Here is a 27992-nt window from a genome sequence, read left to right as displayed (position 1 = left end):
CGCGCCCTGCCGCCCCCGCGGCGGCAGCTCTGGGCGGCCGCTCCATGACTGACTGACACGGAGCGGGCCGCGGGCTGGGCCGCTCGGGCCTCCAACGCGCAACTGTCTCCACCAATGGGCGAGGCGCCTCGGCGCTCTGCTGGCGATGCCTGGCGTGCGCGCCGCCCCGCCCCGCCGCCGGCGTCGGGCGGAAGGAGTGCGGGGGCCGGTCCCACGTGGTGGGGCAGCCCGGGAGCCCGTCCTCCGCGCCCGACCGCGGTCCCCACGCGGGACTGGCTGCTAGGTGAGCTCCTTAACCTGGGGACTGCCTTCCGTCGCGCCCGCCGGTCCTACTCGGGGCGGGGCCTGAGGTGAGCTCCTTACCTGAGGACGGTCTCCAAGTGAGTCCCTTCCCGGGGGCCGGCCCTGAGGTGAGCATACTCTCCAGCTCCCCGGGGCAGGCGCTACGCCCCCGCCCGCGGTCCCTATTCAGGGTTGGCCTCGAGGTGAGCTCCTTAACCGAGGAGGACCCTCCGCCCCGGGTCCAGCCCCGGGTCCTCCAGCGGGCAGCAAGCGCGGGGAGAGCCCACTGGGCTCGCTCGCTCCTTCGGCGGCCTCTCACGTCTCTCCTCTTTGCTGTCTTCGATTCTTGTTACTTGGTTTCATTCTGCTCCGCGGGATTCCGAGTTTAGCCGCGCTTCAGCGCCCTTTGCGTTGGCCCTAGCAGGGTTTTTCGTTGGGCCCTTGACTTTTTACGTCCCCTCACAGAGACCTGTGGAGGGCGCCGAGAGCAGAACGTTTGTAGCCTCCCGGCAGGGTCTCTAGGGCGTCTTTGTAACCAATTCTGCAAACACTTTTTAAGTACTTTGTAGCTGGTACGGTGGTTTTCCGACAGTGAATTTAGAAGTTGTTGAACGGATACGTCTTAGACGTTTTGACAAAATGGGAAAACCGACAGCACTTGAGTGTTAACTGTTCTCTGTAATAGAGTGAAGGATGCCCTACTGATTAAAGTCCTTCATGAGGTGTTTGCTTTCCTCATGTAATTACCTATTGAGCATAAGTTCTGAAGGTCGGTAGGTCTGTAGGATTTCAGGCTCCATAGATTGAAGAAATGAAAGTGATCCAGCCCTTGGCAAATTCTTTTGGTTTCACAGTATATTAGAATTATGGGTCTGCTATCATTTTTGATGTTGTCCTATTTTGTTTTTATGTACGATATTTTTATTTCAGTATTTTGAAAAATTTTCACTTTTGAGAAACTGACTTTTCTTTTATCTAATGAAAATGACAATGTGATACGTTTCCCCTTTTTATTATGATTTTTAGGAAACTCAAAGCTATGTTTACTTCAGGTTTGTAGAGTTATAGCTGGTTGGTGTGTTTGCTTTCCTTTATTCATGACATCATTGTATTCTATTTTTACAGTTTCAATTGTGTAACTATTTTATAGAGTCTTTTTGGAAGTAGTGCATGTCCCTAAGCTCATATGTAAATGAATAAAGTTATAGTGGGAAGTTACTGTTGCAGCTGAAATAACAGTATTTCTATTGGGACTGGGTTTATACTTTATTTCTTTTTTACTTGGTGAAATATTACTGTCTCCAAATACTGCTTATTTCTGTCTCTCAACTAATTTTTTATAAGATTATTTATTTGAGAGAGAGAGAGCGCGCATACACATGAGTGTGAAAGAGAGAGAGAGTGAGCGAGCTCAGGAGCAGCGGAGTGAGGGTGGAGAGGGAGAAGTGGTCTCCTCACCGAGCAGGGAGCCCAGGGAGCAGGGAGTCGGACGCCGGGCTCCATCCCTCATGGCCTGAGCCGAAGGCAGCCGCTTAACCCACAGAGCCACCCAGGCGCCCCTCTCTCTCTCAACTATTTAATGGAGCTTTTCTTAATACATGGTATATTTCAGATGATTTGTGCAGAAACTTTCAGTCTAAAACCATGTGTGAATCTCCTTTCACAAATAATTTGAACGCTTTGGGTTTTGCCCAGTTGTATTCCTTCACAGTGACCTCTGAGTACTTTTCCCCAGTTGTATTCCTGCACAATCACCTCACAGCACGAATACTCCTACATATGTCTGAGTAATCCTTCTGCCTTCTTTTGTCTGAATTTCCCCCAGAAAATTCATGGGCTAAAGCATTTAAAATTTTTTAAAATTTAAATTTCATTTAATTAACATATACTGTATTATTTATTTCAGAGGTAGAATTTCATGATTTGTCAGTTGCATTCAATATCCAGTGCTCATTACTTCAAATGCCCTCCTTCATGTCCATCACCCAGTTACCCCATTCCCCCCATTTTCCTCCCCTCCAGCAACTCCCCATTTGTTTCCTATGGTTAAGAGTTTTTTATGGTTTGCTTCCCTCTGTTTTTGTCTTATTTTATTTTTTTTCCCTTCCCCTGTGTTCGTCTGTTTTATTTCTTAAATTCCACACATGAGTGAAATCATATGGCAGTTGTCTTTTGTTGAATGACTTATTTCGCTTATCATAATACCGTCTAGTTCCATCCATGTCTTTGCAAATGGCAAGAGTTCATTCTTTTTGATGGCTGTGTAATATTCCATTGTATATATACACACCACATCTTCTTTATCCATTCATCTTGTCAATGGACATCTGGGCTCTTTCCATAGTTTGGCTGTTGGGGACATTGCTGCTATAAACATTGGGGTGCATGAGCCCCTTTGAATCACTATGTTTGTATATTTTGGATAAATACCTAGTAGTATAATTGCTGGGCTGTAGGATAACTCTATTTTTAATTGTTTGAGGAATCTCCATACTCTTCTCTAGAGTTTGCATTCCCACCAACAGTGTAAGAGGGGTCCCCTTCCTCTGCATCCTCACCAACATCTGTTGTTTCCTGAGTTGTTTATTTTAGCCATTCTGACCAGTGCAAAGTGGTATCTCATTGTGGTTTTGATTTGTATTTCCGTGATCATGGGCTATAGCATTTTGTGTATAGATTTATACCCAACCATTTTTGTTGGGGTATTTTAATTCACTAAATTTTTTTTTTTAAAAGGAATATATGTTATGTACGCTATAATGTATGTGATGTTCATTTTTTGATGCCTATTGAGTTTGACCTTAATATATGTTTTCCATTTTAAATTATAGATAAAGTGTAGCAATGGCTGCTGTTTACTCTGGCATTTCTTTTAAGCTTAAAAGCAAGACAACTTCTTGGGAAGATAAACTAAAACTAGCTCATTTTGCTTGGATTTCCCACCAGTGCGTTCTTCCAAATAAAGAGCAAGTAAGTGTAATGTGAAATTTACATTTTTACAACTGCAAAGAATGGTCACTTATATGAAGTGTATATTGACATTTAGTTAAAATTTAAAAAGATTAAAGACAAGGTTGGGGAAGGAAACATGTTTGGAGGTTAAAAGTAATGTCAGTGAAAATGCATGAGTTAAATATTTCATTGACAGAGTTTCTGTTACAAAGTCTCAGCATGTCTTTTATGTTTGGAAACATCTCTTATATTTTGAATTAAGTATATGCATCAAATTGGGAATCAAGTTACAGAAATTAGAGTCTGAGTCTGTGGGTAACTTCATTTGTTGATAAATTCAAGGTGATACTCCATAAGCAACGGCTTGTTGGTGCTTTGTTAAACATCTTTGGAATTTGGTAAGTTGATAGGGAGGGAAATAGAGAAACTTTAGTATTTGTAGTAAGCCATTCTAGAAATAGATTAGGAACCAAGAAAGGCTTTTTCTCTTTGTTAACATTTTTCAAGCTTATCTGGCAAAAACAAACAAACAGACAAATTATAAAGCACTAGAGACCCCAGGATGTTGAGCTCATGAAATTGAAGTAACACACACCGTATGCTAGTATTAGAGAAGACCGCGCAAAATGTGTCAAAGATGGATTACATCTATTAAAATGATGAGGTGCAGTATGTAGAGCACTCTTACACCCAGTGGTTTCGAAACCTGGCTGCACCTGAGAATCGTCTTGGCAGCTTGATAGTCAACTGGCAAGTGCTACCCGGGGTGAGATGAAAGGGGAAGTGGTGGTGGCAGTTTAAGGTCTCATCCAGTCTCTTGCTGAGAACTTTTTTCCCTTTTAGCATCTGACACTTTCATACTGTTATTGACAGTTCTGGTATCATGAGCTGAGGCCTCACAGCTTTCTTTGTGTTCATGAATAAGTGAATATGTCACACTAATAAAAACTATGTATGACTGACCCTCCTTTTCATAAAGCACTTGTGCGTTACTTTGCAGAAGACTGTATCTGTCTTCTGAGGAAGTAAATAGACCGAGAGGTTTTATGGGTAACTTGGGAAGCCAGGGCACAAGCTCTGCCTTTTGACTGTGCGTTTTGCTTTTGTGCGTGATTCATTTTGTGGCCATTCTGAATAATTGTTGTGCTTCTGACTTTTGAAAATTAGTATAACTTCAGAAAAGTTAGAAAAAACTGTTAGAGTTTCATTTGAAACTTTTTATTGGCCCTACATGAAGACAAAACTAGTTTTTCTTTTTTTTTATTGATTTTTTAATAATAAGCATTTTAAGATACTAAGATGTTTATAATGTAATATTACCAAAGGTAAGTTTTAAAAGACAGCTTTTCCCCCTGGCAATTGGATTTGGTTATTCATGGAATGTCTCTTTAAATGTCCTCCAGCATCTTTCTTTCTTGGTAAAAAAATTCATTTATTTTTGGAGCATATTTCTTCCAAATTCAGGTTCTACTTGATTGGGCACGACAGTCATTGATTGCGTTTTATAAGAAAAAACTTGAACTGAAGGAAGACATTGTCGAAAGGCTTTGGATCTATATAGATAACATTCTACACAGCAAAAAACTGCAGGATCTCCTCAAGAATGGAAAGACAATTAACCTTCAGATTTCCCTAGTCAAGGTAATTGTATCTGTTTCCTATGTTGTCCTGTATGTGTGACATGCATCTCTGTTGGTTTCCTGTTAATTATTGAAGATGCATGAAGTGTCAAGGTAGAGAAAGAGAAGGAAATAATACTAGAAATATAATGATGACTGATATTTATTGAATGCATGTGGTATGCTCTATGCTGCGTGAAACACTTTCTGTTGTTTAATGTTCAAGGAGAGCTTAGAACTATTTCATAGAGTGGTTGTTAATTACCTTTTAATTGGAAAATGTCACCAGCAAATAATACTATTTTTGCTCCTTACCCTTCCTTCCCCCACTTTTCCATTGGCCTAAAGGAATTTAGATAGGAATTTCCTCAAAGTTTTTTGAGTCAAAGCAATTTTGAAGTCTCAAATTAGAATTTTGAACTTCATTGTCAAAACTGAGTGTTTTGAGAATAGTGAGAATAGTTGATAACAATAGAAAGCACTAATGATGAGCACTTAGTGTGTCCTAGGCACAGAGAGGTTCAGTAACTTGTTAAAAGTCACAGTGGCACAGGTCGAATTTGAACGTAGATTTGCCTGATTGCAAAGCCTGCGCTCTTAACCATCATTCTGCCTTACCCACAGGAGTGTGTGGGCAGAAAGAGAAAATCAGTAAAGTCTGATAATAAGAAAATTAAATAGTTGAGCTGCACGATGGTTCATAGGCTTTAGTGATTCTTAAAATTGTGTTCTAAATTGTATGTTAATTTTTAAAGTAATAGACTGGCCACCAAAGCGGGTTATTCTGATTTGTCCTTTGGGAGTATGGAAAGAAAATCTTGTGTTTTTAAATGTCGTATTTTAATTTTATGTGCATTTTATATTTACATGAGATATTAGTACTGTAGTCTATGCATATGATTTATAAATAAACTGTTATTGGGTGCAAACATGAAAAAAGTTTGGTAGATGAGCTGTATAATCAGAAATATTGACAGTTACTGTAGCAGTGCATTGGGTTTTAAGTATTTGACATTCTTATTTCAGTTTTTCCAGAGCCAGCAGTTACTTGAATGGAGATGCGCACACCTGTGTCATTGGGCTGCTGATAATACAGCACTTAGGACAGATTTGGTTCTCAGATACTGTAAGGCGGGGAGCAGGCCACTTAGCCTATGAGTGAACTTTGGAATCTTCCTGTGCCTCATAATTTCTTCTGCTTTTGAATTTCAGAATTTTGGAAGCAGAAGACTGGGTTTGCCGTATGATATGTAGCAACTGCCAACGTTTGCTTTCCTCTTTCAAGAGAACTTTTTGCTTTGTTTTTTAAATAGAAAAACAGTGTAATTGACTATAAAAATGTATTTTGGACCACAGGATCGTAGCCCAAGGCTACCGTCCATCCATCTGTAGCATCTAAGCTGAATTGCAGGTTTAGGATGTAAGCAAAAGTAATCTTTGCAGTTTTATAAAAACCCAGCTCTTTAAATAGGGAAAGCAGAATTACAAAGGCACTGATCCCTTTTCTGAATTCATGTTGGTAGGAAATGGATGTATGAAGGACTTAAAACAGGTACTCTGCCTTCTCTCGGTGCATTAAGCAAATGTCAAGTTTGTTTAGATGTGATAATCTGGGGATTTCTTTCTCATCAAGATAAGGGCAAAGAGTGAGTTCATTGATTCTCTTGTATTTTTCTTGTATATATGTAGAGTCAGTAATGAGTTTTCTTTCTTAATGCTCAGATCATAAATGAGAGAATAGCTGAATTCTCTCTTTTGGAATCCCAAAGAAGTATGTGTGCTGTGCTGAGCTGCTGCCAGGGCATCCTCTCGACGCCTGCCCTTGCTGTCATCTACACGGCTAGACAGGAGCTGATAGTGGCGTTGCTGAGCCAGCTGTGCTGGTTGGCCTGCAGGCAGCCAGAAGGAGCCGTGGTAGCCCAGTTATTCGAGGTCATTCACCTGGCGCTTGGCCACTACCTCTCGATCCAGCAACAGCAAGTCAACCCAAGACGTGCCTTTGGGGAGGTGACTGGGCACTTGCTCCAGCCCTGTCTGGTCCTGAGGCACTTTCTCTCAGGGGGCACATGGACACAGGCTGGCCAGGGCCAGCTGCGGCAGGCGCTGAGCCGGGATATAAGGAGTCAGATTGAGGCCATGCTTCGAGGTGGAACTTTTCAGCCCGAGTTGCTCTCGTCCTACAAAGAGGAGCTCTTGGACCAGCAGCAAGGTGATATGAAGATAGGGGCCATGAAGACTCTTCTAGCTCCTATGGACACTGTGATTGCCAGGCTGGTAGATTCTGGCTACTGTGATCCGTGCCTTCATGCTGCTGTTACAGCGCACTCAGTGGCCTTGCTCTATAAGCTCTTTTTAGATTCTTACTTCAAGGAGGGGAATGAGCTTCTCTGCTTCCAGGTACTCCCCAGGCTGTTTGGCTGCTTGAGGATTTCACACCTGCAGGAGGAGCAGCTAAAAGCCCTGACCACATCAGATTGGACCACAGAGCTCCTGGTTGTAGAACAACTGCTCAGCTCAGTGGCCAACAACAGTATCTACAACATTGCTGCTGATAGGATCCGGCATGGAGAGACTCAGTTCCACTTTTACCGCCGTCTGGCTGAGCTGCTGATAAACCATTCACAAGCATCTGTGCCGGCCTGGTTCCGCTGCCTCAAGGCTTTGATGTCTCTGAATCATTTGATTTTGGAGCCAGACCTAGATGACCTGCTGGCTTCAGCTTGGATTGATGCAGAAGTGACAGACTTTCGAACCAAAAAAGCACAGGAGGCGCTTCTTCACACTCTCTTCCAGACGTATGTCAAACTCCGACAAGTGCCGCGGTTGTTTGAGGAGATTTTGGGGGTGATCTGTCGTCCAGCTGCTGAGGCGCTGAGGCAGCCTGTGCTGACCTCGGGCCCCTCAAGGGTGCTCTGTGAGTGCCTCTTGGAGTTGCCTCCGAGTCAGATCTTGGACACATGGTCCCTTGTATTGGAGAAGTTCCAGTCTTTGGTCTTACCTTATTTGCGGGGTGATGCCGACATGGCCTTGAAGTCGCTGTCCCTGAGCTCACTGCTGCACTGCATCATGTTCAATATGAGGAGCCTGGACAGCAGCACCCCTCTGCCTGTCATCAGACGGATGCAGTGCACAATGGAGAGGATGCTCCGAGAGCTTGTGAGGCCCCTGTTGGACCTTCTCCTGGACCCCCAGGGCCCAGAGCTTGAGCTCTGGCTACAGAAGGTCAGTGACTCTGCACTTTTGCTCTCTTACACTTGGGCCCAGGTTGATGCCATGCTCAGTATAAACTGTAGCCAGTATCACTCTGTGTCTGGGGCTCTTAGCGATGTTGCTGTAGAGATCTCAAACTTCCCCTTGTTGCTCCCAGGTGTTGAAACATGCCATTGGAAGAAGATAGAAAAGTTTACAGCTCAGTTTGACTCTCTTGGCAGGTATTGCTTAGAACAGCTCTACCTACAGAAAATGAAAAGGACTTTAATGCACACTAGTTTCCAATCTGAAGAAGCCCTCCGCAGTTTGAAGTGTGATGCTGCCTACATTCTTGGTTCTGGCAGAGAAAGCTTGAATCGAGGGACAACAGCTTCCTGGGATGGCCAGGTTGGAACAGTGAGTGCACTCACATACCCTGTAGCTCACTGGCACTTGATTGTGTCAAATCTCACAATTTTGATATCCTATCTTTGTCCAGATGATGTGAGATCCCTGGCCAGTGTGCTGCTAAGAACTTTACCAGTGAGCAAAGCCCAGGAAGGCTCAGCAGATGAAGAGCCAAGCATCACACTTGAAAAAATATCCAGTGCTATTCTTCATAGCCCTCTCTTTCCAGAAATGCAGTCCCTTCATTCTGCTTTCTTAATGTGCCTAACTGAAGGATGTACTAGCATCCTGTGTTCTGGGACCCAGAGTGACCTGAGTCTTCTCAATCAACAACTGCCCTGGCTTTTTGAAAAGGACCACATGGTGGTGGCTTTTTGGGAAAACAGATTTGCAAAAGTTGGACCCGAAGGTGTAGAACCAAAAGGAGAAATTGCCCAAAACTTACTGTCCTTGGTCAAGAGTGACTTCCCCATTCAGCTGGAGGGAGAACAATTAGAGACCATTCTGGGACTTTTGGAAGTTATTTCTACTCTGCAACTGGACAGCCTCTTGACTCCCTATCATGTGCATTACTTTCTTCTATTATTGTCCATGGCCATCACCAAGCTGGGGAGCTCTTGCTCCTCCTCACTGACCCTCAAGTTTTTGATGACTTGCTACCGGCTTCTTGGTTACCTGCAGAGAGGGAAAAGTGCTCGCTCAGTGCTCAAGATTATGTATGTTAGTGATATTTTTGAGATCATATTGACCTCGCTGTTCAAAGCCAGTAGTAGATTTTCTGTTAATACGGATGACCCCTCTTGGTTGGAATTCCTCCAAGTGATAGGAGCATTCTTAGAACAGCTAATGCAGATGCTTATCCAGATGAAGCTCAGCTTGGTGCTCAATTTCAGGAAAATCATTGGATTCCTCCACAAACTGTACACAGAAGCAACTGCAGGCAAACAGGTGGAAAATCAGAATCCTCGGGGCCAGCAGCTCCTTCTGGTGTCTTTAACCAAGTTGTGCCAAGTCCTGGGGCCTTTTGTCAGAGAGCGGAAGCAGCAACATGAGGCCCCGGAATCACTGTCTGAGCTTCTGCAGAAGGCCATTCTCCACACAGGAGCCGTGCTGCAGCTCTGCTGGGCCCAGGGGGCCCAGGGCCCGCGCCTTCCCTCCGTCTTCATCGCGTCAGTCAGCACGCTCTTGGAGGCGGATGTGGGCCAGCACTCCAGGCACAGGACAGAGATTTCCCGAATGACAGACAAGATGCCACTCTCCCATACTGCCTTCTACCAGAGTGTTTACTCTCAACTACTGTCAGAGTTGCCGGCTCTTGCAGGAGACAGTCAGTGTTTCCAGGCGGCCGTGCGGTTTTTAACTCTGTTCTTTTGGGCGCCAGAACTACATCCCAAGAAGGATTCTGTTTTTACCTCCATGTTTCATTCTGTGAGAAAAGTTCTTACAGGTAAGATATTTTCTCTTGGGCTAATTCTATGCTGTAGAGCTTTTGGTAAAAGCTATTAAGCCACCGGCAAGGTGAGTGCCCCCTGTCCCCCACACCCTTTTGGATCAGGTGTTCATTTCAGAACGTACAGGCCTGTGAGCCAGGAGAAACCCCCCACCCCCGTCTGCTCCCAGAAACTCATTTCTAGTATCTGCATTCTCTGCAGAGAGAAGCAGTGACCCTCACAGTTCTGCTTTGTACACAAATAGTAACCTTCTAGGTATATTGTTTGGCACTTTAGTTTTTCATTTATTTTGGAGATTGTTCTAGGTTATAGTTTTGAAATCTATTACTTTTATCTTTTTTAGCCTTTATCTGTTCTGGCTCTGGATTGTCAACATAATATAATTTCATCCTTCTTAGTAGGCTTTTTTGTATCTGATCTTCAGTGCCATCTTCAGTGACTTAAGAAAGATCTAAAACTTGCCAACTTAAAAAATGCAACTGACTTAATTTGTAGGGAATGTCATAAAATTCCTTGAGGTCCAGACTCCCACTCCTAGGTCTCAATGTGGTTCCTGGCCGTCATCGGGCTGTGGGTGCAAATAGGGCAGAAGCTTAGCTGTCATCTTGGTCTTTTAGTCTGATGTCATCCTTCTGGGCCAGCCAATCAGGACTGCAAACCTAGTCCATGTCTTTGTGCAGAAGCTTTCAATATCTACTGTCCCCTAGCTCAATGGCCAGCGGGCCAGATTTGATTCTGTTTCAAGATAGCCCTGTTTCAAGTTGGTTTAGGTTTGTTTTCTTTTTGTTTTGGTTGTTCCTGAAAGGTTGGGGTTAGTTAGGACTGTCCTTAGAGACGAGGCTGGGGAGTCCCTAGCTCTCAGAACGATGCCGACTTTTGTTTCTCAGTGGAGAAGCTGTGACAGGCGAGAGGGAGCCGCAGATGGGGCTGCAGGCGTGCTCAGATACAAGAGTGTAAAATAGGGCCTTGTAGGAAGCAAAGCTGCCCGGCTGCCCAGGCTGCCCGGGCCAGCGCCAGAACTGAAGTGTTGAGGCTAGAATAACACCACTGTTGTCTCCCTTCAGTAGCCTTTCTATCCCTGCCTTGATTGTGGATTGACTGAAAAGGCTTTGGTGTCACATGTTCTATCTTATTCTGTCAGTGACTCTTTTAGGGAATGGTGTTCACCTTAGTGGAGGCTAGAACTTGGTCTTTTATTAACATCAGTACAGTGTACTTAAATGAGTGATCTAAGAAATGGCAGCTGGTGGTCTGAAACTCTGATCTCTCTTCCCTTTTGTTAAACAGGATACTGAGTCTTTCTTTTTCCCCCCAGTCCCCTTGGCTTGTGGTGGCCTCTAGGTCCTAACTGTGTGTCTGTGGACTTGGGGTGCCTCTGGCCCCAGGTACAGAGCCGCAGTTGTGCAGTCAGGGAGCTGAGGCCACCTGCCCTGCTGCCCCTCAGACCATGGGCTCAGGTGTTTCTGTTGGGTCCAGGCCTCATACCTTTGAGCTGCTAGACTTTGTCTAGAAAAGAGACCGGAGTGCCAGGTCTGGAAGAAATGCCTACTGAGGAGGGCCCAAAGCTTTGAGTGGAGAGAGTTAAGGTGGCTATGAATAATCAGAGTGGTGTGGCCCTCTGTGTCCTCCGGGGTGTTTCAGGTAGGTTGCAGCTCATAAAAGTGAGCATTTGTGAGGAATGCTTTCTGACACTAGAATAGACTACCTCAATTCAATCACAAAAAAATGATTACTTTTACAAACGTTTACATATGTGTGGAACCACATCTTACTCTGGAGATGAATGCAATGTTGATTTTGACCTATCTAATCAAGTAAACAGACATTCACACAAATCACACAAATTGCAGAACAGTGAAGTGCTGGTAAGTGCACCAGAACTAGGGAACTGTGGGTTGAGAGTGTGTGTAGGTAGAGCAGTAGTTGGCAGAGGCTAACTAGGGGAGTGCTAACGTTGAGCCTTCCATGCGGCAGACACTCTGCAGTGCTCCTTCTTTTATTTGCCAGCCACGGGAGTTAGCGCTCTTATTTTACTAATGAGGGGGTGGACTCTCAGAGAGCTCATGAGTCCAGGATCTTACAGCTTGTAGGACACTTTCGGGCTGAGGTCTTTATCTCTCAAAGCCTGTTGCCCCCTCCACCCCCAATGCTTAGGTAGTGAGCAAAGACTGGGACGTGGGAAGGTATTCTGGCAATGTGGAACCGCGTGGGCTGAAATGTGGCTGGGAAGGTAGGCTGGCATCAGACAATAAAGGGCCTTATATGCCCTGACTTTGGGCTCTAATATGAAACCCCGGGGCCATTAGAAGGCTTTCCCACATCAAGTGGGAAACACCTGGATAACTGCGGCAGATAGGCCCTGGGAGTTTGGAGCTCTTTTAAGGTCTTCAACATTCCCATCTCTCTCAGTGTACCACGCCATGCCTGTGTCCCTACTGATTTTACAAAAGAAAATGGGCATACCTCATTTTATTGTGCTTTTCTTTATTGAGCTTCACAGATACTCTGTTTTTTACAGTTTGAAGGCTTGGGGCAACCTTGCTCCAGTAGATGTGTTGGCACTATTTTTCAAGCAGCATTTGCTTACTTTGTGTCTCTGTCACATTTTGGTAAATCTTGCGATATCTCAAACATTTTCATTATTACATTTGTTATGTGATCTGTGATCAATGATTAAGATTCACAGAAAGCTAGATGGTGGTTAGCATTTTTTAGCGAGAAAGTATGTTTAAATTAAGGTTACGTGCCATTGTTTTTTGGATGTAATGCTGTTGTGCACTCAATAATACAGTATAGTTTAAACATTAACTTTTATCTGCTCTGGGTAACCCCAAAATTCATTTGATTCATTTTATTGCAACACTTGCTTCATTGCGGTGGTGTGGATCCCAACCTGTCCTGTCTCCAAGGTATGCCTGTACAAGGAAAGTAGAAAAAAGTATAGAGAAAGTGGCAATCACCTGCGCCCCAGAGTCCAGCTTTCAGCACTGCTGACCATTGTCATCAGTCCCTCAGACTTTCCCCTTCCCTGTGCTGTGTGTGTACTCTGCACAGGTCAGCTGTGTGCAAGAGAGCACTGTTGCTCTGTGGCATGTGCCCCGCTTTCTTGGCTTGCTCCACAAGTATTTCCATGCCTCTCAGATTATGACTTTAAGGGCCGGGGCCCCATTCATCATGTGGTTATTCTAGTATATTTCACCTGCCCCTCTTCTATCATATCTTAGCAGTTTTGGTTTTTTTCTCCCCCACGTAGATCCTGCAGTTCCGGTTGAGGTAATTCAGGATATTGAACCTCATTTGGGAGCCTTGTTTACCGAGATGTTAGAAGTTGGGACAACAGAGGACTTTAGGATGGTGATGCGGTATATTCTCCAAGGATTAGACATCAGTAACATGTGGAAAGCCGATCGGCAGGTGGGTATTCTTTTTCTGTCTTGTATGGCAGGCACATAAATGGTAGCTCAAATGGCGAAACTTATTTGAGATACGATGTCACCCCTAAAATTAAACCCACAAGATCAAACCCCAAGGGGGGTTTATGGAGGTAGCCCTAGCCTGTGGAGAGGCCTGGCGCTTTAGTGTAAGGGGGCCTTATTTTTTAAAGAGGAACATTTTCAGATTACAACTATGTGTGCTTATTATGCGAAATACTAAGTATCGTATACTTATAATATTGACATATAAAAAAAGCTACACTTTGCTCATCCTATGTATACGACATCTCCCATCATACTTTTTAAAAAATTTTGCTTGACTTGGTCACATAGCCCTGATCCCATTTGAGAATCACTCCAATTAGCGAGCTGCACTGCAGTCCTTTGCACCTTAGTGTATTTGGTAGTTGCTAATAAAGCCCTGCATTTGCATTTGGCATTACATATTTTGGCGAGCCTCTCTATGGAGCTTACATGCTGGAATTTGGTCTGCTAAATTGCCCTGTGCACTGGGCTGGTCAGATGTCCCTGCTTGCACAGGAGGAAGAATGTCACAGAGCTAAGTATTTTGGAGCCAGCAGTGCAGCCCACTTCTTCTGGTTCTGAGCTTTCTCTGCCCCAGGAGTGGCCTCTTGACTCGTGGTTATAATCAGCACTCACGCTTTGGTTTTGATTTGGATTAAAGGAGAGCTGGAGAGGGTAATTGAGGCTACAGAGAGGCAGCAGGGAGAATTCACATCTCCTGTATGTGAGCAAGAAGCCCGTGCTGGGCCAGAGCCACTGCTCTGCACCAGCCCCCTCCTCATTGCCTGTGGCATGTGTCCCTCTCTCTGGAAGTTTTCATTGTGTGCATTTGCAGCACGATTGGGCCCCAGCTTTGAGGAGGCCTCACTGTAGATTTCTGTTTAAACCAGTCAGTAGGAGGAGGTGAGGCTGGAGCCTGAGCATTCGAGCTGGAGAGGATTTGGATGGGGGGATGTTGCTATAGAGATGGGGAGGAGGGCGTTCTTTGCACAGCAGGGCAGAGGTTGTGTGGGTGTGAGAGGTAGACAGCAAGGGAGGCACCAGTATGCAGGACCTATGTGGGTACACACGTCCTACAGGTGGTCAGGAAAGTGAGCCCCCAGCTCAGGAGAGGGTGGGGCTGCCTGGGGGTTGGGGAGGGAGTCTACATAGGGGTATGACTAGTCAGGGAGAGAGAGAGATGGGAAAGAAGCTGAGAGCAGAGGGCTGAGGCCAGAATTGTATGGGTTGTGGGGATGCAGTGTTAGGGGAGGAAGGGCTGGTATGGGGCTGAAATTGATGGTGTAAAATGCCAGCACAGGGTTGGATGTTTATTGATATAGGTACTCAATAAAGTGAGTTCCCTTCCCACATAGTTCCTTTCTCATGGTTTAAAACCATCACCTACAATCATAGCACCTAATCTGTTTTACTTTGTCCATGTTTTCCCCTGGCTCCTCCTATTACCCACAAACATATGCCATTCTTGCGTTAGGTAAGTTATAGCTTGCCGCCTCTTTCCACACTATCTTGACAAGATGGGATCTCTAATTAGGTTGCTGTGTCCATTTGCGGCCTCCTTTTATTTCACTATCCTGGCACATTTGCATGGTTGGCTTAGTGAGATGCTGCTGAAAAGGCCTCCCCTTGGCCACAGTTCTGCTCGTCTTATGCGTTTATTTTCTGGCTGCCTGGTGATGGAAGGGGCCTCACCCTCAGGATCGCGCCCAGACCAGGTCTTGTCCATGCCCTGATGCCAGAGTTCTAATGGGTTCTGCTCTATCTCTTCAGGACCAGTGACTGGGTTTCTTCCCAAGATGGACTTCTTAAGAGAAAGCTGGCTATTTCTGCTAAGTTTTTGTCCCTTTTCTCTCAGGCCATTTTGTCAGCTGTTACATTGACCAAGTTGCTCCTGAACTGCCCACTTGACGGAGAGAAAGCGAGTCTGTTCTGGTGTGTGTGCCCCCAGATAGTCACAGCTCTCACTGTGAGTACCCCTGGGCTGTGCCCTTCATCTCACTTCTTCTCATCACCCCTGTTCCTCTAGAGACGAAAGGCCGCATTTTGGCTTCTGCCATTTCTGGTTTTAATGCAGCGTATGTTTCTGGGCACTGTGTCCTAAAGATGGCTGCCGGCAGGATGCTTTTCTGTCAGTGTGTGTGTACTGTATGTGCTTTGGTGTCTCTGCAAACACTGGTGTCAGCTCCAGATGTGGTGAAGAGGTGGTGTGAAGTGGTGTCGAGGAGCCCCAGGAAGCATTAGGCAGGTGGTAATAGGAGGTGTGCAGTGATGAGATGGGGCTCCTGTGGAAGCCTGTTGAAAGTAGATGAGATGAGAAGGAATTCTGGGGCTTTCTTTTGTCCCCACAAAATTCTGTGGTCAGTTTAGTGTATTTATTCATATGGGGGGGGTTGTGTACATTTAAAATCTATGATGTAGTGAGAAAATGGCCTTATAGAATGGGACAGTAATGTTGCAGATAGATTATTGTTATAATCCTACCCAATTGTTAAATTTTGGCACCTGGTGAATAGACATGGCAGTCACGTGACTTTTCGTTTCACTAGCACAAAAACGTAGTTTTTGATTGGGACTGTCACAGTGTTTTTGAGTCTCCAGTCAGTATTCTTACAGTTGGGTTTGAAAGATCAATATTTATTTTACCATCATTATAACTGTAATTCTCTTGTGCCACCTGTGAGAATTGCCCTGGATTAGCATCTTCTCAGGGCAGAAGGATTTAGAGAGTAGACATAATTTTCCCTCCTATTCTGTCTTGTTGCTTTGTTGTTTTCCTGGAAATCTGCATTAGTGGATGAATCTCATCTTTCCCTGGTGTGTATAGTAGGTGTCAGGAGGAGGAGTGCAGGGAATGGGGCGGGGGGAGAGGGACTTACATGGTGAGTGGTCAGCATTGGTGGTGTGCACAGTAGGGCTGCGTCAATAGAGACACTAGGCTAGAAACCACTTAGGTAAATCTAAAAGTAGATCTAATAGCATGAAGTCAGCACAGTTGGAGTCCCCAGGCCACGGAAGTGCTGCACCAGGGCTGCTATTTACACCTGCAGCCTGAGGACAAGGGTCACAGGTGAGCTTTCCCAGGTTAGGTGGGTAGAACTTTGAGCTAGCCTTCATCTGGAGCCTGTTCTCCCTATTCTCTAGAACAGAATTGAACATCTTAATTGAGCTGATTTTTTTTTTAAGGTTTTATTTAGTTATTTGATAGATAGCGAGCACAAGTAGGGAGAGCAGCAGGCAGAGGGGGAGGGAGAAGCAGGCTTCCTAACAAACAGGGAGCCTGATGTGGGGCTTGATCCCAGGACCCTGGGATCATGACCTGAGCCGAAGGCAGACGCTTAATTATTGAGCCACCCAGGCGCCCCTAGAGCTGATTTTTAAGAAATGTAACAAGTGAACTTTAATTTTAGATACAACTAATGATCTTTTTGGGAAAATATTGTTATGTATGTCTGATGTCAAGTTTTCCTGTTCTGAGAAATTGGGTGAATCAACTCTCATAAGAAATTATTTCTCTTTGTGGTTGATGAGTCCAACAAAAAGTGTGGACCAAAATGGCCAAGTCCACGGTAGTTTGCCTTGGGAGATTGAGCACTGGCTTCCTTGTCTCTTCAAAGTACCTTCTGACCGCATCAGTACATTTTGGACATGCTTAACCTCTGTCACTTCAGTTCTTACCTCTGTCTACTTCAGTTTTTATATTCTTTCTTTGGAGAATTGCCTTCATTTTCTTTCCCTTATTCCTTCTTTTCCTGTAGCTGCAAAACCGAGAGGCTTGTCAGGAGCAGCCTGTGTCCCTGGCAGTGGTGGGGCCTATTTTGGACGTCCTGGCAGCATTGCTGCGACAGGGGGAGGAGACCATCAGCAACCCGCACCATGTCAGCCTGGCCTTCAGCATCCTGCTGACAGTCCCTTTGGACCACCTGAAACCCTCTGAGTATGGGAGCATCTTTCGGCAAGTGCACAGTGTGCTCTTCTCCATCCTGCAGTGCCATCCGAAGGTGAGGAGGAGGAGCAGGGCACGAGGCAGGGTAATTTCAGCCTGCAGAACAGAAGCAGTAGAGCTTTCCTGTTGGAGGGTAATAAAAATAGTGATTTTGTTAAGCAGACTTTTTGGTTGCAGTAATTTCCAGGGTCGCTGGTTTCTCAGGCATGAAAATGTTTGATCTTTACGTCAGGCTGTTTGAGTGAGTTTCATCTTTGTTGGGTCTGACACTTAGACAGTGTTTATATACTAGCTATTTAAGGAAGCTCATTAGAAATTCTTCGTTTTTGCAGACCACACATTTAAATCTCACTCACTTGCTTAGTTGTCTTCATGGGTTTATAACTCAGATGGGTGTAGGGAGTGAGGGTTCCTTAGTTTCAGTTTTGTAGTGGGCTGCCTTTGAAATTAAACTGAGTAGGAATAATTGTCCCACAGAAAAGAGTCTAGTTTAGCCACCATCTGTTGAACATTTGCTATGTGTCTCATTTCACCCCTACAGGAAGTCTGTAAAGTGGATGGTAGTCCATTTTATTGATAAAGAAACTGAGGCTTAGAGCTGCTAAGCAGTTTGACCAATGTCACCCAGCTGAGTCTAAATCTTAGCTTCAGGCCTGTGTTCTTTCCACTGTACCACTGCTGTACGTGTGACGTGTGGGAAGTCATAAATAAGATATATGCACATATACACAGGCACGTTCCAATATTTTTAGGTGTTTTAATGTTCTCAAGTTAGAGACTTGACAGCAGTGCCATTTTTAAAAAAGTGTATTGTCTGGTAAACTGAGCACTCATGACATCGGGCCTCACTCTAGTGCCTTTGGCCCTGCCTATCTAGTGAGCATCTTTGTTTTAAATCTCTCTGCTGATTGTTAGATTTTTATGTGACCAAACAATATAAATGCAATACATATCAATTACAAGCTGAAATTATCCATCTTGTAAAAGATGCAGGATTCCATGCAGTTGATGAAAAGTAATACTAGAAAGCTGTGGGAATCTCCTGCAGAACCATTGACAAATGACCATTTAGCAGAATTAGACCATTTAATGAAAGGAGAAAATTGACAGGGATAATGACATGGTATTGCAATAAAGAATGAGGTGACTAATAATCACACTCCCACTCACTGCCTGTGGATTAGAGTGGGGGACGGGGCCCCCATGTGGTGTGCGATCACACTGTTGGCCCTGTGCATAGTTGGGTTGATAAAAGCACCAGGCTAGAATCTGCTTCCGTAGATCTAAAGGGGATAGCATGAGGTCAGCTCAGCCAGCATACCCAGCAGAACGATCAGCAGCTGGTGCCATATTAAGCTAGGGTGTGAACTCAAATAGTCTGGCTCTGGATTTGTGTGCTTTTAATCATTGTGATAGCAGAGGCTTACGAGTGGGCCTTGGGAAGTTTGATGACGCTCTGGAATATTTTTGCAAAAATGACTTCTTTCAGAGCATGCTGCGGATGTTGGTAATTCGATGTAAAGAACGGGATGTTACGCTATCAAGAATTTGGTTGGATAAATTATACCAAAGGAAAAAATCTCAGGTCTTGATTTAATTTTTGTTCATTCTAAGAATTCTGAGAAAGAGCAGGACTAGCCAGTAGATCTTTAAAGCGCTGTTGGATGTGTTCTATGTCTGTATTGTCCAGCACAGTAATCACAGGCCACATGTGTCTTAACCATTTGAAATATGGTCTAGGAGCTGTATGACTAGGAACTGAATTTTAGTTAAGTTGAAGTAGCCTTACGTAGCTCATGGCTGCTTTATTGGGTAGTGTGTTGTTTTGATCACGATCTAAAAGGTTGCATATAAAAGAAGCATGTTTTAAATTTTTCATTATCATTCTTAAATATAAAGTCCCAGCCAGACCTCTTTCATCACTAAAAAATGAGAAGTTTGGGTCCTTCTTTTAAATGTATTTGCTTTCTGTAACCTCTTTCTAATGCCAATTACACTTGAATATGTTGCTATTGTTGCTTCTGTTATTTATTTCTACCCATTTCCAGGATGCACTGGTAACAGCTTACAGTAGCAGATTAAGCAAATTCTGAACTGGGATCACTCCATAGATTCCTAAACTTAGAAGCCCTATCCCAAACCATTAAAATAAATCTTAAAGAGTCAAGTAAGGTGGGTGAACTATTTCCCTAGAAAGTTCAGGCAGAAAGACGTTGCCATGCTGTTTTGAGCATCCTGATAGATATGGTTAGGGAAATAAACATGTGCTCCTTTAAAGTAAAGACAAACTGTAAGAGACTCTTAATCGTAAGAAACAAACAGAAGGTTGCTGGGGGAGGGTGTGGGTAATGGGTGATGGACATTAAGGAGGGCATGTAATGTAATGAGCACTGGGTATTATATAAGATTGTCACGGTCCTGTACCTCTGAAACAAATAATCTGTGTTAATTAATTAAATTTAAATAAAAAATGTTTAAAAAAATAAAGTAGAACTTGAAATAAATACATGTTTTTGTATTTTTTTGCCTATTATTATTACAGGTAATGCTGAAAGCCATTCCTTCTTTCTTGAACTGTTTTAATAGATTGGTGTTTTCAGTTATGCATGAAGGGAGACAGAAAGACAAAGGTAATTCAAAGTAACAGTATCAGATACATGATTTCAAATGTGTTTATTTTGTGATGTCTCTGGCCCTCATATGTTACAGAAAATAAAACCACCCAGTTGAGTTTAAGTAAGAAATGTTCAGATCATTAAATGAATACCCAAAACAATTTTTTAAAAAATTTCAATCTGTCACTTTTTCTNTTTTTTTTTTTTTTTTTTTTTTTTTTTTGCTATGTCCGAAAGAATGAGCGCATTTGTGATCTCCTAATTGAAATAGTTCTTTTCCTGGGGGGGGAAGTATCTAGATTCAGGAAATGTTTATTCTCATGTAGAGGAGATATAAAGTGACTAGAATTCTGTTCTTGCCCTAAAGGAGTTCCTAGTTTGATGGGGAAGTTAAGAACAGGCAGTCATAGAGCTATTTCATTTTATAAAAGGGACGAGGTCTGGCAAATCATCATTTCAGTCTTATTTTGGCAAGGTTGTGTTTGTTTACCAATGAAGTGAACTGCCATATGGTGATAGCATAAATTGTGTGTACATGTGTACAGCTTGTTTTCAGCCTTGGAGGTTGTTGATTCTTGCTAAATTTCTAATTTGGGGGAGAGTCTTATTATTTAAAATAAAAATTTGCATATAAATTGAGGTGGTCTATATTGCATTATTTTAAATTTGCATAGCGTGGTACCTGATGGAATGCTCTGGGATCAACAGGGAGGGCCTTATAACTCAACTTGGAGGGTGTCCAGGAAGACCCTGTGGCAGCAGTTCTGTACTAACTAGAAACACATGAGTAGTGCTCAGTCCCCCCCCCCCCCNCAGGCCCCCCCCCCCCCGCCCCCGGGTGAACCACTTTGATGGGTTCAGACTTGCAGATTTATGCTACTTAAACCAAGTAACTATTGAGAAAAGAGAAAAGGTATAGTTATTACTGGGCTATAATTCCCACATTATTCTGCCTGGTTTTGAGATCAGTCAGTGGCCACAATGAGGTCTTTTGCTTTCTCCCAGGCCTGGTGCAGAGTGATGTAATATTGGTGTAAGTGTGAAATTGTGACTATGTTTAGAGGCAGGGTGGGGAAACAGGTTCCATCTCCCAAGCTAGCCTTGGTCGGTTGGTGGTGGCTAGCTGTAGCGTTGTGTCAAGGCCCCTAAGGTGCTAGCTGTTTGAGCTCGGCAAAAAGAAACCCTGTTTTTCCTAGTGATGTCTGCCTGGACTAGAGATGGGAAATGGCAGTGTAGGGAAGGCCCTGGTCCAGCCCTTGCTGAGCAGTGGGGGAGCAGAACCCTTGTCACACACTGCCACAGGCGTGTCCCGCGTGTAGTTTTAAGTGTGTCCTTTGTTATGTGTTCTGAGGGAGTATAGGGGCATGTTTCACAAGTGTGGCTCTGCTGTGTCCATGTTGGTGGAGCTCAGTTACCTCCCATCTGCCAAGAGTCGGTTCTCTGATGTGTTCATAGCTTAACTGAGTAGAGTTTTAACTGTTTACTTTCTTGTTGGTATCTAATGTGCTCTTAGTAACCACACATTAACTGTGTGGCTGAAATAATAACTGCCAGGTGTTCACTAGACTGCATGTGTGTGCTGAACACTCTCAAAAGAGAGAAGAAATGGTACATGGTAGATATTTAAGTGCTCGACTGTTGAAATGTCCAGTGAATGTTAGGAATTTAGATAATTTCATAAAATTATACTGTATGTGGAAAAATTGCATATATGTAACATTTGTATATTCAAGGTTTCAAGAAAAGACATTGTGCATTCTTATTGAGTCATAAAATATGTGTAACAAACTGGATCTGTTTATACAATTGAATGAGTTTTGATTGGTAAATTCATGCAGGAAACCATCTCCACAATCAAAATACAGAACATTCGCATCATCCCCAAGAGTCCTCTTGTAGCCTATTCCCATTCTGGCCCTAGCCCCAGCCAACCACTGATCTGCTTTTTGTCACTGTAAATTTGTTCGCAGTTTCTAGAATTTTACAAAAATGGGTCTGTTTCTGTGCTGCATGAAAGCCAGGGAAGATGCTCTGGTCTGTGCTGGGGTTCCCCACCTGGCTCTGTTGTGGTGCCTAGGGGAGTGGGTGTGTGACGAGGGCCTCAGGGACATCCTAGGCTGTTAGAATCCTTGAGAGGAGTTTGTTAAGAAGGGCCTGAGTGGTCCTGGCACCTTAAGGTGGAGAGAACTAGGAAATTGGAAGCAAATCTGGGAAGACAGGAAGGTATCTAGTAATGATAGTTGAGTCTTATATCTGTCTGCCTACGTGATTTCTGAAAACATAAGGAGGCAAAGGCATAATTAGGCCTTCTTATCTTTAAAGTCATATGATGTCAAAAACCATGTTTTTTAAAGATAATTTTCCAATTTAAACCTTTCTTACAGATCTCTACCTTTTAAAAAAAATATAATAGCAGTCATAGATTTCATCTTAAAAATTTTGATTTTTTTAGACTCCTAAAAAAACACATGTACTCGAGTATTTTAAGTGTTCTTTCCTTTGTAATACAGATAAATATTTGGACATATTATCTCTCCCTCATTCTGTCTGTGAAATAAGCCCATTATTGAGTCTGGAAAAAAGGGAAGACTTGAATAATTTTCAGCTGTATTAAAGCTATAAAGTTAGAAGGGTTAAAGTGCATGGGTTTTGGACTAATCAGTTTGGAAACACTTTACTTCCATAGGAAGCACAGATGATCTGTCGGTGGTCATTGAGTGTGCCCGCCTGGTGGAAAGGATGTACAGCCACATTGCAGCTCGGGCCGAAGAGTTCACGGTGTTTTCCCCCTTTATGGTGGCCCAGTATGTCACGGAGGTGCAGAAGGTAAACTGAGCTCACTCCCCCTCACCAAGTGCTTTCATTTGTAGTCCGTTGTAGCATGGCTTCTTCAACCATAGTGGCAAGTGATGTCTTGGGCCTGATGGTCGTCCCAAACCATGCGTTGTAGCAGGCTGTCCTGCCCATCTGCAGAGTTCCGCAGCAGCCCTGCAGGGTTACTGGGACAACTGAGTGAGGCGACATTCAAAGGGCTGGCAGTGCCTGGTACCTAGAAGGCACTCCATGACTGCTAGCTCTCCCTTGCTACAGCACAAGCTGCAGGGCCTGTTTTGGTCACTTTCTTGAGTAATGAGCAAGCTGAAATGCTTGCCAGGTTCAAGAAGAGGAGCTCTCCTAGGGCCAGCCTTAATGGTGACCAGGAAGAAGGGTCTTGGGACCCCCAACAGCAGGAGTTCCTGGGTTTATCCTTTTGGAGTGCATCATGTGAGTCAGCTGCTCCCAGACACTTAAAGTAGATGACGTGGTAGAGATACCAGCAGATTCGTTCAGCTCCATTAGACAAAAGTACTTTTATCTTATTGGACTTTTTCACTTAATATTCTGGGTAATTATCAGCAGTGGTCTCACTTTGGAATGTTAGCATGTTATTTCCAAAATTCCACAAGACCCTGTGTGACCCGTGAAATGAGGACTTCGTATCTTATTTGGTTTAAATTGAATGTACAGTGTGTTTCTGTTTGTATCTATTTGTAGCACGGTGTAGATATATACATCTGTGTTGTTTATATTGCTCTCCGTAGAATAGCCCCCCCCTTTGTAAATCTTGTAAGAATAATGTTAAAGCCACCAGTAAACTTGTTAAGAGATTTCTCAAGGGAGATTGGGCTGAATGAGCTTCCTCAGAAAATCTGGTGTTGCATCCGTTTTTATTCTGACCCTGTTTTAGGATGAATCTATAACTATTAAATAATTTTCAAACACGCTGGCCCTGCTCTCCTCAGCCAGTGGAGATGCCTGTCATGTGGGTGGGCACTTGGCCGGGTTTGAGATGGGGCTGAGGCGGGGGGTGGGGGAACCCTGTAGAATGCAACCCACCCCCACGGGTGTGCACAGGGTCCTCACCAGGCACGTTGTGTGGAGGAGTGGGGGCAACATGTGAGGACCCCCTTCAAGTCAGCCTTTGAATGAGAGATGGGCTTCATGTTTGGTTTCCTTGGAATTTCTTAGCATTTTTATAGAATCTTGATATTTCACAGGCACTCAAGCCATTGATATGTAAGCCTTTGATGAAAGAAAAGCTGGCATTATTTTGTGTTTCAGTGAAAAATAAAATGAGAGTAATATCACTTAACTAAGGGGCAAGAAGGGAGGTGATAATTTGAACCCTTAAGTCACTAATTATTATTCTGAGATTGATTTTATGAAAAGTCTCTGGTTTCCTGGCTTCATTATTCATGTCTAATTTATGCTTCTCAGTTATTTTTTAATTTTTAATCTTGAAATCCAAAGGCCTTGGGAATTATCTAAAGCTGTAGCATCCCAGAATTCATTGGCAAGAGTCCATGTTTTATCTTTCATTTGTTTTTTTAACTCAGTAATGAAGAAAATACTCCATATGTATTAGAGGCTTCTACTAAGAACTGGAAATCTTTCCAGACCAGAAAGACAGTTAAATGCTGGATAGCGAGTACAGCTAAATGAATCTCCTTTGCATTCCCCTGGTAGTCCTGTGGAGTGGGTATGGGTGAAGGTCTGGCAGTGACCTGGTGAGACTGTGTCAGGCAGGACATGCAGTGACTCCTACAGACCTTGTACAGTCATGTGTCACAGTGGGCATGTGTTGGGGAAATCTTGGTCACTGGTCTCTTTCATCCGTAGATCAAACTTGCATCTGTCTATGTTGACAGCCTGGAGTGAATAGTTTGTACTGCCTATCCTGCGTAAGGTCCTTTATGCTACTTGGAGATCTTTTCATTCATAGGTCAGTGATCTTAGTGTCATAGAAACTGAGTTTCTTCCCTTTCTTTAATAAATAAGTGGGCTGAAACACAAAGATATGCAGTGGTTGTGTAGGCCAGATGCTGCTGGCCTTCCTGTGACCCAGCAGGGCTGTGTGCTTGGTGCCATGCTTTGACTTAAGGAGCCCTCGTATAAGGGAATGGTGGAGCACGTGGGCCCTGGCCTCCGACTGGCGGGCTTCAGCTCTCATTTCTGTCATTGGGACAGTTACTTCACCTTCTTTGCTTTTGGAGGTGGAATTATCTGTTTAGTGAGTGCTGATTATATGAATAAATGAGCAGTCAACTTAACAGTGTCCTCACCCGGCTGGTAAGATTCAGGACTTTTGTTTTTGTTTTTGTTTTTTTTTCCTTCTTTCTCTAATGCCTTCCATTGAAATCACAGTTCCACCTTCAGTCCTTGAGTGTTCTTATCTCTAAACAGTAAAACTTAAGATGATTGTCAGAAATTTTTTGAGCTGTCATGTGAAAATTACCGTGACTTTGAAAAACAGCCCCATTTTAGTGACAGGAACAAACTGCCTCTTTAGGCCCAGACCTCACAGAGGTTGCTTTGGTGAATCAGACTTCTCCGAGGGAGTACCGAGTATCCTCCCCAGAAGCTGTGTGTTTGCAGAGGGCTTTAACTCTTTTAGGCCATTAAGACATTAATAAAGAATCTGCCAAATCCCAGGCCTGTCTGCCAGAACCTTCCAGTTGCCTTTTGGTTTCAGGTCCTGGGGTATTCAGACGGTTCAGTGCCAGGTTCAGCTGCAGTGTGAGTGGTTGTGGCAGATGTGAGTAGAGCTGCTCTGTCGGCCTTTTTATCTAGACAGTAGTCTGAATCTCTGATCTGAAAGTTTGTGCGCAATACCCAGTACAGCCAAGTTGAGCCAGACTGCCCGCTCTTCCTGCTGTGCCCCAGATTTTAGTTAAGCCAGAAGTTGTTCAGGGAAGAAAGGCATCTCTAGGCTCAAGAACTGATTCTGCTATTCTGGGGCAGTTAGAAATTCAGGTCCCATTGAGCTATTATTGATAGAAATAAAAAGATGTATTAAGTATAATCATAAATCACATCTGATTTGTTTGGAGATGATGTGATCTAATTACTCATGTGGGCCTATCAATGATCCGTTTATGGAGCGTCGGAGCATGCCTGGACGCCTGCCTTGCTGGGCATGGGGGTGGCCAGTCACATAGTGAACACTAACGTCATTATCCCATGTTAGTGCAGCTTCCAGTGCGCTTGGTTATGGCGAAGAATTTGGAACAATGTGCAGGTGACTCTCATAAGATTTGTAAGTTTAAAGATTCCGGTTTTTAAATTCCCCTGGTAGGCATCATTTACCAAATAGGAAAGCTACCCCTGTGATTTTTGAGGTTTTGTTCCAAGTTTTTGTCGCATGAGTTGGCTTTTATTTCCCTAAAATACAAACTTTTTTTTTTTTTTTAAAGATTTTATTTATCTATTCGACAGAGAGACAGCCAGCGAGAGAGGGAACACACGCAGGGGGAGTGGGAGAGGAAGAAGCAGGCTCATAGCAGAAGAGCCTGATGTGGGGCTCGATCCCATAATGCTGGGATCACGCCCTGAGCCAAAGGCAGATGCTTAACCGCTATGCCACCCAGGCGCCCCTAAAATACAAACTTTTAAGATATGAATATTTATTTCTGTGCAAAATGATAATTTAGAAGGGATGTCTTTTCTCAAGTTGGAGGCTGAACTCGAACCTCCTTGTCAGGACTTCCAGGGGGTTGGTCTGTGTGTTTGCTCTCACAAAGGGCGTGTCCTCCTTTCACAGGTCACCTTGTATCCGGCGGTGAAGGGCCTTCTGCAGGAGGGCATTTACCTCATCCTGGACCTCTGCATTGAGCCGGATGTCCAATTCCTGCGGGTCTCCCTGCAGCCAGGGGTGAGAGACATCTTTAAGGAGCTGTACAATGATTATGTGAGATACCACAAGGGGAAACACGAAGGAGAGAGAAGATACACGGTCTGAGGCTGTGTTCTGGACGTGCTGCTGGTGTTTCTGCAGAGTGGCTTTGGCTCTTGGTCTGAAAGAGCTGGTGAAGGAGAGACTTCAGGTGTTCTAATTTGTGATGTTGAGATATGTGGAATACACTTTTAGGTTTATGTAATATATATTGTATTTTGTAGCCGTATTTTTCACACTGAATATTTTTTAACATATCTTTTTAAGCATTATGTGTTGCAAATTAGAATCCTGGTAATTGACCTCAGAATAAGGTGAATTTAATAAAAAAATTGCTGAATCTCTCTTGTGGCCATTCCAAATGTAGTTCTTGTCTCTATCATCCAATGGTTTGGTGTCTCTTCCCCCCTACTATCTAGGTACATGGCTATATAATTAAATTCCATTTAAATATCCTTACCTTTTATATTCTCCAAGTAACATGGGCAGTGTTCTTGAAATGTCATTCGCTCTGCCTTCCCCCAGAGTATACCTTCTGATGGGGGTGAGGGATGGTTAGAGCTTTGAGACTCGGTGTTAGCTGAGGTGACTGCTCCAGGGCAGGGGTGGGGGGCCTGTGTGAGGTGAGTCCACCTCTTCAGTGATCCATGATCCTTCCTGCTCTGCTCTTCCTGCTTCAGCTCTCTGGGAATTATTTTTTTTCTTTTCAGTCTAAGAAATACTCCTCTTTTTTTTATTATGCAGTATATTTTATTGTAGTAACCTCAGAAAATAAAAATAAAAGGGAAAAAATTTAACAAAACACCCCTAGTGTTAGCTACACGGACAGCCTCTGTCATGTTGAGTACCTCGTTTCCATCTCTGCTGTGCATTTGTCTATCTATCTATCTAGATATACATGTAAGTAAATACATAGTTGCCAAATTGGATCTTAAATGCATTTTTGTTTTAGTTACTGCAATATTACATAGGAAAAAGCTAGGTAACATATTTGGGTCCCTAAAGACATTTGACATACTTTTTAATGGCTGCGTAGTAGTTCATTGAGTAGATATAGCTGTTTAATTTAATAACTGTCCCATGGTTAGACATCAGGATCTTTCCAAACTTCTTTTTGCACATGGTGCTTGCAGCTGACTCTTTCCTTCTGCCTTTACTTCCATAAGATGGACTCCCATAATTGTATAGTTTGTAAAAAAAATCCTATGCAGTTTTAAGGATTTATATAAATACTGCCAAATTATCTTCCAGAAAGTGTACTAATTTATTTTCTCACCAGTGAGTCAACTTTAGTATAATTGATTTTCTTGATTTTATGTTTCCTTGATGGAGAAATGTTATTTTGTCTTGAATTTCTTTAGTT

General features: G+C 43.6%; 1 protein-coding gene across 5 annotated transcripts; it reads left to right on the top strand.

Moving 5' to 3' along the window:
* Positions 1-8: 8 nt before the first annotated feature.
* On the top strand, positions 9-27992 carry URB2 (URB2 ribosome biogenesis homolog). Of its 5 annotated transcripts, none has more exons than XM_034662525.1 (10): positions 9-485; positions 3114-3252; positions 4699-4875; positions 6576-9897; positions 13155-13315; positions 15215-15325; positions 17115-17357; positions 19845-19932; positions 22604-22743; positions 26498-27992. In XM_034662525.1, the coding sequence occupies exons 2-10, from the start codon at positions 3127-3129 to the stop codon at positions 26693-26695; spliced, it is 4566 nt and encodes a 1521-aa protein (XP_034518416.1). In that variant the 5' UTR covers positions 9-485; positions 3114-3126; the 3' UTR covers positions 26696-27992. The 5 variants fall into 5 exon arrangements, with proteins under 5 accessions (XP_034518416.1, XP_002921596.1, XP_019657636.1 ...); XM_002921550.4 differs by having other exon boundaries at positions 9-283; positions 26498-27991; XM_019802077.2 differs by having other exon boundaries at positions 9-350; positions 26498-27991.

This window comes from Ailuropoda melanoleuca, chromosome 6 (genome assembly GCF_002007445.2).
Source record: "Ailuropoda melanoleuca isolate Jingjing chromosome 6, ASM200744v2, whole genome shotgun sequence".
Taxonomy (NCBI): domain Eukaryota; kingdom Metazoa; phylum Chordata; class Mammalia; order Carnivora; family Ursidae; genus Ailuropoda; species Ailuropoda melanoleuca.
Note: the sequence above shows the minus strand (reverse complement) of the source record. Positions and strands in the feature narration are given on the sequence as shown.